The sequence below is a fragment of the Acartia tonsa genome, chromosome 1 (assembly GCF_053477335.1).
Source record: "Acartia tonsa isolate MP-2025a chromosome 1, ASM5347733v1, whole genome shotgun sequence".
Taxonomy (NCBI): domain Eukaryota; kingdom Metazoa; phylum Arthropoda; class Copepoda; order Calanoida; family Acartiidae; genus Acartia; species Acartia tonsa.
In genome coordinates, this window is record NC_137260.1 from 60428124 (window position 1) to 60438238 (window position 10115).

The window sequence follows — 10115 nt, forward strand, 5'->3', positions numbered from 1 at the left end:
CTTGTTATATAATAAAATTAATATATTCTATCAACTATAAATGTGTATAATTTGAAATCCTTAATTCTTTTTTAATTAATGCGGTAAAATCTAACTAAAGTAGAAAGAGTACAAATAAGAAAAAGAAACATAATATATTCATAACTAATCGGCTACACCCCTAAAATCTAGGGGCTCTTTCTTCAAAAGGGCAGAAGGAAGCTAGAAAAATAGCTTAAAACCATCCCAAGAATTAAATATTAAAATAAAATAGCCTTGAATCATCACAGAACCTAATTAAAGCTTACCTAAAATAGAAAACACAATTTGTTCAGTATTTATTGAGATATTAAGCTTCAGACAAGAAAATAATAGAACTAGCGGATACGTCCCTAGAAGACTCTAGGGACACCTAAAGTAAGGAGGGGAGGGGAAGTCGACCAAACATTTTCATTTTAAGATTTAAAAAGAAATATATTTTTTGGAGAGGGGTTATCTTTTATTGGGAGCTTGGAGGTACCCACCTCAGAATAGCTAAGAACCTTCCCTAGACCTATGAGAAGCTATACTATAAAGGAGAACCATATCTGTTCAGCAGTTAGTGATATCCTTCTCTACAGACAAAAAAAAACTTGCCTTTCTTCAGGGAGCTTATTGTGAATACAGTGCTTGAATTAATCCACTCTCAATTCATCCCCTGATCTATTATAAGGTACACTAGGACAAAATTTATAATTGATATCCAATTTTCTATCTCTGCATCCCTGTTTTTTCTTCTCGTATGCATTTTTCACCATGTGTCAGTGACAAAAACGTGACATCATTAGAACAAATATTTTTTCTACATACATGGGCTAAAACGTTTTTGTAAATATACAATATTTGTACAAAATACGTATTGTTTAGTTTAAATGGCCTGGGTTTTACTCTAGAGGGGATAAAGAGGGCCCTTTCTATTTGATACAACTCATGCATACGTCTAGGAACTGTTGATGACAATGTAGGGCAAGAACTTTATAGTGGGACCCAATATTTTAACCAAGTTTTTTATTGCACGACGATGATATTCGAACACATCAACTCCCAACATTTTGCGCAGATGCGCTACGTGTTCCGCTCTACAGTCGCGAATTTTTAGTGTGATAAAATTTGAAAAATACATTTTCGAATTTTTAGTAAAGCTATTGAATTAGATGGGCGACTTCTGACTAACCTTCAACAAAAATAAACAGATTTTAATCAATCAAAAAAAATAATTTAAAGAAAATTACAGAGTACTTTTAAAATCGAACTATGTTTCAAATAAACTGATAAATAAATACGTTTGATAAAGAGATATTTTTTGATTAGTCAATTTTTCAATAGAATCAAGATAATTTAAGAAATAAAAACACGTTTTTTCAAATCATTTTTTTTCAATGAAAATATAAAATATTACAAAACATTCATATTCAAAAAAATACCAAAAATATAAATATTCACTAAAACGTGTTTTTTAATGGATTTCTAATGTATTTTTAATGTATTTAATTAGAATCAGCGCAGATATTCTATAAAAACATAAGTATGTACATTTTTTCTTAACATGTTGTATCAACCATTATCATTGTGTATCAGCGAGAGAAAAAAAACCCGAAAAATAGTTAACTTGGTGTTGCTGCGCTTCTTTGGACATAGCAGTCCTTGTTAACAATTTAAATCTTTTGCTATTAAAGTAGAATCTTGTTTTACAGAAATAAAACCAAGTACTATGCTTTTTGTTTTATCATCAGGGGGAGGGGTAGGATAATGGAAATTTATTTTATAATCATCCCTTTCTTTCCTCAATATTTAGCATCAAAGAAAGAATTTCACACAAAAGAATTGAGGGGGGTGGGGGATTAAATTACCATCCATTGTCCGTGATTTTTTATGCATGTTATTCAAGGTCATACCGTATATTTTGCATAACTAAATACGCGCGATTAGATGCTCGCGCATTCCTTTATAATTCGCGCGCGCAATCTCTCACGTTTTTTTCAAAATTGCAAAATTTTTTGACACAAAAGACCATTTATTTCTGGCTTATTTTAAACTAGAACCAAAACGGTTCAACGCCATTAATAAAATGATTTTTTAAAAAATTGCCATGTTAAGAAAGTATTTTTTAAAAATTAGTTGAAAAGTGGAACATTTTATTTTCGTTTCCCCAGACAACTGTTTAAGAGAAATATATAGTTTTTAATAAAAATAGAAATTACACAAAATTAAGAATCTTTGGAGAAGCTTTACTTAGATATTTAAATTTTTGGTTCAGTGAGGAAAAACCTTGTAGGTTTTAGCGTCCAGAAGCTGTAGTGTAGAGACGCTTTCAGGTAAACTTCCATAATGGGGCTTCCAACACCTTCGGTGTCTAGGTTTAACCTAAACATATTTATAAAGAATTTAGGATAATATCTCACTCTGTCTGCTAGGAGCCATGTCTCACTTTAGGTTAAGTAATACCTTACAGACAACCAACCCTTTAATTCTAATGCACATGACCCATGTGTGAAAGTCGTAGCTGGTGCATGGTAATGAGTTGCACCTGTTTAAGGGCCAAGGTAGACCCCTACCCGTTACTTTTCATATGAGTGTCACTTGCCGGAAATATTTATCAGCAATATGAACCATTTTCAACATCTTTAGAATTAGGCGGAATAAGGAATGCTATGATTTTTTAAGTTTCTTTCTGTAAGATCTTACAGTCAAGTAGAAAAATTAATTTATATCTTAACGTTTCAGGTTCTAATTTTTAAATTGTTTTCCTCTGAACAGATTTCAGGCCAATACTTATATTTATCAACATATAGAATCAAATGAAAAATACCTTGTATACAAAGGAATTTTGACAACATTAGCGCCAAGAATTTTTGAGATGTTTACTGGAGTCAACCTTACTCTATAATACACAATTTTCTCAATTTATCAAATTTGTTTTAGCACAATTTGTGACTGATTTTTAGATCAATGTCCATCCGTGCATACAGGTATGAAAAGGAATTGAAATCAAATGGGAGACATGTCATTAACGGGGCTGTATCGTGAAATACAATCCTAAAATTTCTTGTGAATATTCTCTTTGATTCCAGTATGGCTCCAAAAACAATTAATAACCGTTGGATTAGATCCGGTTCTCACCCATACTAAATTATTGTGTATAGCATCGTAGTATTGACAATTATCCATAATGTTATTTAAATAAAAATATAAGATTAATATCAATTTTGCTCGCCAGGCCTTCGACCTTTTGGGCTAGAAAAACTTTTTTCAATCTTCTAATTTTAAATTTTTATAAATCTGTCAATAATACAATACGATTTATAACTATTTACTTTGTGTAAGCATGTTTGTACAAAAAGATAGTATTGTGTATTTTCACGAATAAAAATCATAAGTTTTGTTAGCCAGTGCCTTCGGCCTCTCTGGGCTAGCAAAACTAGTTTTAATCTTATAATTTTTTATTTTAATATCCGCAGAAAGCTGTCTATAATACGAAGCGATAAATAACTATTATCTTTGTGTAAGCCTTTTTGGTTACAACACTGTATCATTGTGTATTTTCAAGAATATTCTAATAGCCAGAGCCTACGACTTCTCTGGGCAAGCAAAACTTGTTTCTATCTCAAAATTTTTCATTTTAATAACCGCAGAAAGCTGTCTATGATACGATGCGATAAGCCTGTTTAGTTCCAACGCTGTAGTATTGTGTATTTTCAAGAGTATTCAAATAAAAATTATAAGTTTTGTTAGTTAGGGCCTTCGGCCTCTCTGGGCAAAACTATTTTTTTTTATTTTAATATCTCTGGAAAGCTGAATTGTGTATTTTCCTGTGAACACTATGCCATGGTTGGTCATCCTCTTCCATTAAAATACCATCCACCAACCTGCCTCCATAAATATACAACTTATCCACATAACAACCCTAAAATTAATTATCTTATTAACATTAATAATAAAAATTTTTTTCATTAATATTATACCTATAAGCATAACAACCCAGTAGGACTACCTTATACCTAATAAAACCTAACCTAATCTAATTTTTTTTAAATTACCCTCGCCCCTATCTAAAAATTTCTTTTAAGATAAGGAGGGAAATCTTTGCTCAACAAGACACTTCGAGAAAAACGCGCAGAATTCAGAAACAGTTTAAATTTTTAGACAAATTAATCATAATAATAATTAATAATACATTCGGAAATACATGAAAAAATATGTAGTAGATAATCTTTTTGAATAATGAAAAATACCTGATAGATCTGTTCCAGTTCTTTGCCAGGTTTGATCACCTCCAGCATCAGGGTCATCTTACCAGGATCTTTACCTGCAAACAATCACATATTCATTAAAATTAAATCCATGTACCTTTAAACACTTGCAACTTTGAAGGTTTTTATAGTGCCTGTATAAAATGGCTTTCTACTGGCCTACCATTGGTCAATTAAAATGTATACTGGCCAGCCATTTGTAATTTAGTCTGTGGTTTGGCCTATCAGTATCGTAATTTTTTCAACAAAGAATTAAAATCAACAGAAGGGCTAATTTTGGATCTTTGGATAAAGTAGCCTCAGACAAAGTAGCTTTCGGAAAAAGTATACTAGGACAAAGTAGCTTCGGGACAATTACTTAGGAGGCTACTTTGTCCAAAGCTACTTTGTCCTAGAGGCTACTTTGTCCAGAGGCTACTTTGTCCGGAGACTAATAGTAATTTTGACTGTTTAGATAAAGTAGCCTCCTCGGACAAAGTAGCTTTCGGAAAAAGTATACTAGGACAAAGTAGCTTCGGGACAATTACTTAGAAGGCTACTTTGTCCTAAGGCTACTTTGTCCAGAGCTACTTTGTCCTAGTGGCTACTTTGTCCAGAGGCTACTTTGTCCGGAGACTACTTTGTCCGAAGCTACTTTGTCCAAGATCCCTAATTTTGTTTGTCATAGTTGAACTTGTACATAATTTATCGAGATTTACCTGTCTCTATGAGGAGAGAGGTAAGAAAGGCTGCTGGATCAACAAGCCTAAAATTATAATAATTATTATGCTTTCTACGGTTAGTAAAATAAAAATTTATTCAAGTTTTGTTAAAAGAGAGAGGTCCGGGTAAACAAAACTAATAAATTTTGGGATGTTTATTTTATGTGGAAAATTAGCTATATTGCGATAGGTGAACGAATTTTTAGTACGGCTCAGAGCCGGTTTTGATCCAGCGTATATCAAAAGGTTTCGAAGCCATACTGAAAATGTTAATGTTTTAAAACAATGTAACTACCAGATTGCAAAGATTTTTACAAAGAGGTTTCGTGATTTTTATATTAAATAAATTAATAAGAACCTTGCAACAGAGACAACATGAAGTTCCTGCTCAGTCTCTAGAGTAAGAAGATGGTTGATGATGTCAGCAAGCCTTGACATCCAGTCAGACAACCTGACCTCTCCGTCTTTTATCTCATTCCTGCAAAAAATCAAGGTTTAATGGTTATTATTTTGTAGTTTTGAAAATAACCTTATTAAAATTATTGAAATTAGTTATTGTTTTTTTTAAATTTCACTAGCGGCTGTGACCCTAGCATCTAGGGGCTCTATATTCGAAAAAGAATGTGGAAGGGTGAAAAAAATAGCCTAAAGCCATACCAACACTTATTTATAAAACTAAAATAGCCTAAACTATCTTAGGACCTACAGCAAGCTTCACAGTATAGGAGAACCATATTGGGTCAGCGGTAAGCGAGATCCTTCGCTACAGACAAAAAAGCTTACTACATTACATAATAGGATTATACTGATCATATTAAGTTTTTTTTTGTTATGTCTGTCCTCAAAGACATCACAAATTACGGGGAAGCTTTATATAGGTTTCAGGAAGATTTTATGTTAAATTATTTTTAGGATGGTGCAGTGCAGGTTGTTTTCTGTTCCTTTCTGTTTTCTGCATCAATAAAAAAAAAACAAGCACATTTTTAAAAATGCTAAATAGTCGACATAAAGTGAGTGGAGAGCCAGGGATTTGCCAATGTCGTGTATTGCTTGTTGGGGTGAAATTTCAAAAAAAGAATGGGTGGTGACTTTCCCTTTTTCTACACACTTTTGGTTTAAATATCATACAGAGTTAATTATCTTACCTCCAATGTTGTGGGGTGATATCATGAAGAATATCCTGTATTAGCTGAATGGTGTGTGTAGATGCCCAAGCCCCGTGTCTAGCGGTCAACTCCAGCTTGTCCACCTCCTCCGTGATTCGCTTTCCAAGATCTCCTAAAAAAATTCAAATTTTATTAAACGGCGCTAATAAAGTAATTTTAAAGGCAAAGCTACTTTAAGATTGACTTTGTCTGTCCGTCCGTCAGTCCTTCCATTCGTAACACTTTATGGTGGGAATTATATTTTCTCTGCAGCTATATAAGATACACAGCTGAAATTTGAAAATGATTAATAACAAATATATCTTTTTTTTTCTTTTTTACCAAACAACTGCTTTTTACATCACTTGTTTATGATTTTTTTATGCTTAGCTTTTGTCAGGCATTTTGGGTATAGTCCCTTTCGTAGCAAAGCCTCTTAAGTGGCGTTTCGTCGTATTTTCACAGTAGGGTTTGATAGGTTAGGTTAAGTTAGGTGGATGATTACCCCGCACGGTTAGGCAATTTGCCCCGCAGGGTTAGAGCTCATCCCGCAGGGGATAGTAATGGGAGAAAAGCTACCGTGAAAATACTACGAAACGCCCCGATGCGTCGCCAAGAAAGACTTAATGTCTAAAAATGTGAGAGACCTAACTCTTCATTTTGTAATTGTAATTACGAGACGTACAGATCCTAATAATAAAAGTATAATACTTACTAAGTCTATGGATCTGGAGCTGAACCATTTTCCATCTGAGGGCAGCTGTGCTAGGTATTGACTACAAATTTAATATAAGATTAGTAGCAGGTTTAAAAAAAAACTTTTCTTGATCTTATTTTGTCCGTCCATTCTAATGTTTTTACATTATTATGCTTTAAAGTCATAAAAGAAAGCTTATAGTAACTGTTAAACTTTTTGACACAGTTAAATGTACCTTTGTTGGTCCACTCGTCTGTTGAAGTAACTTGTTTTGATTTTTCCGACATAGAAAGATTTTAAATATTTGTTTTTAAATAAATTCTTATTCGTATAACTGAGTCTAAAATTGCTAGAAAATTGATTGCATATAATTAATAATCTTCTAATTTCTAAATAAAGCAAATAAGAAGTGTTTTTTAAAACTGTTTTTAAATGACAAAACCCGAGTCCTCGTTGCTCGATCTATGCTTCTAATTGATAAATCTATACCTTAATATTCGCCAAAGATTGTACAATGGTCTTCAGCTTGGCACAAACAGCCAGGATGACCGCCTGTTTACTGGAGCTGTGGGTTTTGTTTATTAGTTTCAACAGTTTTCTAGCCTCGCTACTTTCCTGTGCAATTTATATCACTTTAAATTTTATAACTTTTATGTAAAGGGGGAGGGAGAGTTTTTGTTCTATGCTTAACCCTGCGGGCCTTATACCTGCAGTACGTAGTACCGCCTATAACTTAACCAAAAGTGTCACCATTAAATAGACAAATAATCTATTTTCAATTTATTTCAAATATCAGGAGGAGGGAGGGTGGTTCTATGCTTTAAGGCACTTTAAGGATTATTCTAGAAGACAAATAATTTTACCTGGATGGCATCAGCTGTTCCGCTCATGTAAAGCATCTTACTCTTTATATATGTCATGTTTGATAGGCTCTCAATCTGAAAATAATACAGAAACAGTAAAATTTTTGATATATTTCTTTTCAATAATTATCTTAAATTCCCATCTTTATTAACTGGTGAATATTCAAAGTGATATAAGAAAAAGTCATACTTATAAAAATCATCAAAAAATTTTATATTTGCTGTTTTGTTCAATGTTCTATTTTCCATGTGTTTATGTTATGTTAGAATTTTCTATTTTTCATTGAATATCTATTCATGCCAAAATCACTAATAGCTTATGAAGAAGCCTATTCAAATAATATTAGACATATATTTTTTTATTAAAGAAACCTTTTAAGTTTATTACGATACCTTTTAAGTGAATACGAAATACTCCTAAATTCCCATCAAGATTAAAAGTCTTCTTATCCTATTTATGCAATTTACAAGTTTTCTTTCTTTATATTTTAAACAGAAAAAGTAAAAACAAGGATGACAACAGTAGCGAAGCTCAAAAATTATGAAGGGATATCCGGGAAAATGACCAACCAACTGATGAATCTTAATGAAAATATGAAGATTGTTAACATAATTAATCCCTGAAAATTTCAGCTCTCTATCTTTTATAGGAGCCGAGAAAATTCCATTTCTGTCTCAGACGGACGGACATTTCAAATTATAGAGTATCTTCGTTGCTAAAAATGAACATAGTTAAAAACCTTTCCTTGACCGATAGGAAGCTTCACTGTATAGGAAAACCATTTCAATTTATGCGGTTAGCGAAATCATCCGTTACACACAGACAGACAGAAAATAAAGACATACATCATGTTACTTTTTCATATGGTTTAATAGTTATTTCTTTCATCGTATTATAAACGGCTTTCCGCGGATATAGAATGTACAATCATAAGATTAAAACTAGTTTTTTTAGCCCCGAGATGCCGAAGGCACGGGCTAAAAAAACTGGTTTTAATCTTATGATTGTACATTTCTATATTCGTAGAAAACTTGATATAGTACGATGCTAGACATAGTTTTTTCGTATGGATGAGAAACGGTTCCTATCCACCGGATTCGAATTAATACGAGAAAATCTATACCTTTTCTAAGATAATTTTCTGCATTGCCTCTTTGTTCATATGTTTACTCTTGTATGGGTTATGTTCCCCGAACAAGAACAGACCAAACCATTCCTCAATGTACATGGCCACCGTGGCCTGGTCCACCTTGTTCCGGATAGTGTTGTTGAACAGGAATTTCTGAAAGTTAAAAATAAATTTGACAAAAGAAATGATGCATTCATTTTTCTCAAGAACACCAATTAAAATTTTTTAGTGTAGATTTTGGCTCGACATATAGAAACATACAAAAATGTTGTTTAGATACTATTTTACTTCTTTTTAGCTGAGCTGGATCTTTAAATGTGTAGCCGTTGGCGTGGCTGTAGCCGTGGCCGTAGTCATGGCTGTGGCTTTAGCAACGCTTTAGCCACACTAACGGACTGTGGTCACTTTTAGCGTGGTTAACCACGCTACGACTACGACCACGCGTTGCCAATATGATTTAAAGATCGCATTTTTTTTTTTGTGGCCACGGCAACGCGTGGTTAATATGATTTAAAGATCGCTATTAGGTTGGTGGCTGTAACTCTGACCACGACTACGGCAACGGCTACGCTTTTAAAGATCCAGCTCTGCTTTATAATTTATCACATGTACTTTTTTTGTTAGAAAATTTCCTTATAGAACACATATTTAAGTATTTTTAACATTGTTACTTGGTTTGGTTTCATATGATTTTTTCACAGCTTTGTAAACTTTGGCTGTGATATATTGAACGTTTAACTATTTTCATAATATCATTATGTGTTATGATCAGTACTGCTCCCAGCGATCTAGAGGGATAAGAAAATGGCCGATAAATTAATGTACATCTCTAAAGGTTATACACAAAATTACCTCTTCTGTAGATTAGAATTAGTGTTTGAAACGTTTAGACAATCTACTTAATTATAAAACCAATCAAATTTAATAAATGCCCCAAAAGTTGTTAAGCCAACGAATAAGAAAGCGTTATTTTAAAACTTTGGGGACTAGAGTAATAAACAGACCAATGTCCCCTCCCTCCCTGACTGCCCTTGTTCTTTTTTAAACTTTAAAATATTTAACCTGAAGAAAAGTGCCCATCTGGAGATACTGAATTTGATTAGGAGTGTCTTTCTCTGTGAGAAAATTCTTTTTCATGAAATCAAAAGCCACTTGGACAATATTGTTTGGAAACTCTGGTCGTCGGTTCCAGGATAGGCCGCGGAATTTTTGGCGGGAGATAAAAACTCTCTAGTAGACGAAACTTTTTTTATAATAAGAAATTTAAAGCTATAGATTTGAAGAGTTAACTTAGAATATAAAATGAAAAGT

General features: G+C 32.9%; 1 protein-coding gene across 1 annotated transcript; it reads right to left on the reverse strand.

Annotated features, from left to right (window-relative positions):
- Positions 1-3793: 3793 nt before the first annotated feature.
- On the reverse strand, positions 3794-10030 carry LOC145328235 (uncharacterized). The gene is made up of 10 exons (XM_080171846.1): positions 9867-10030; positions 8799-8957; positions 7675-7749; positions 7301-7426; positions 6830-6890; positions 6115-6247; positions 5328-5447; positions 4967-5013; positions 4251-4324; positions 3794-3922 (listed from the first exon to the last, which is right to left on the reverse strand). Exons 1-10 carry the CDS (start codon positions 9939-9941, stop codon positions 3794-3796), a joined length of 999 nt encoding a protein of 332 aa, XP_080027972.1. The 5' UTR covers positions 9942-10030.
- Between the last annotated feature and the right edge of the window lie 85 nt (positions 10031-10115).

Bases quoted from the DNA above. Each gene is read 5' to 3' on its own strand.
- LOC145328235 (XM_080171846.1), bottom strand. From the start codon at position 9,941: ATGAAAAAGAATTTTCTCACAGAGAAAGACACTCCTAATCAAATTCAG. The intron at 6,891-7,300 runs GTATAGATTTAT...TTAAATTTGTAG, and splicing joins AATCTTTGGCGAATATTAAG to TCAATACCTAGCACAGCTGC. The intron at 5,448-6,114 runs GTAAGATAATTA...GATTTTTTGCAG, and splicing joins ATCACCCCACAACATTGGAG to GAATGAGATAAAAGACGGAG.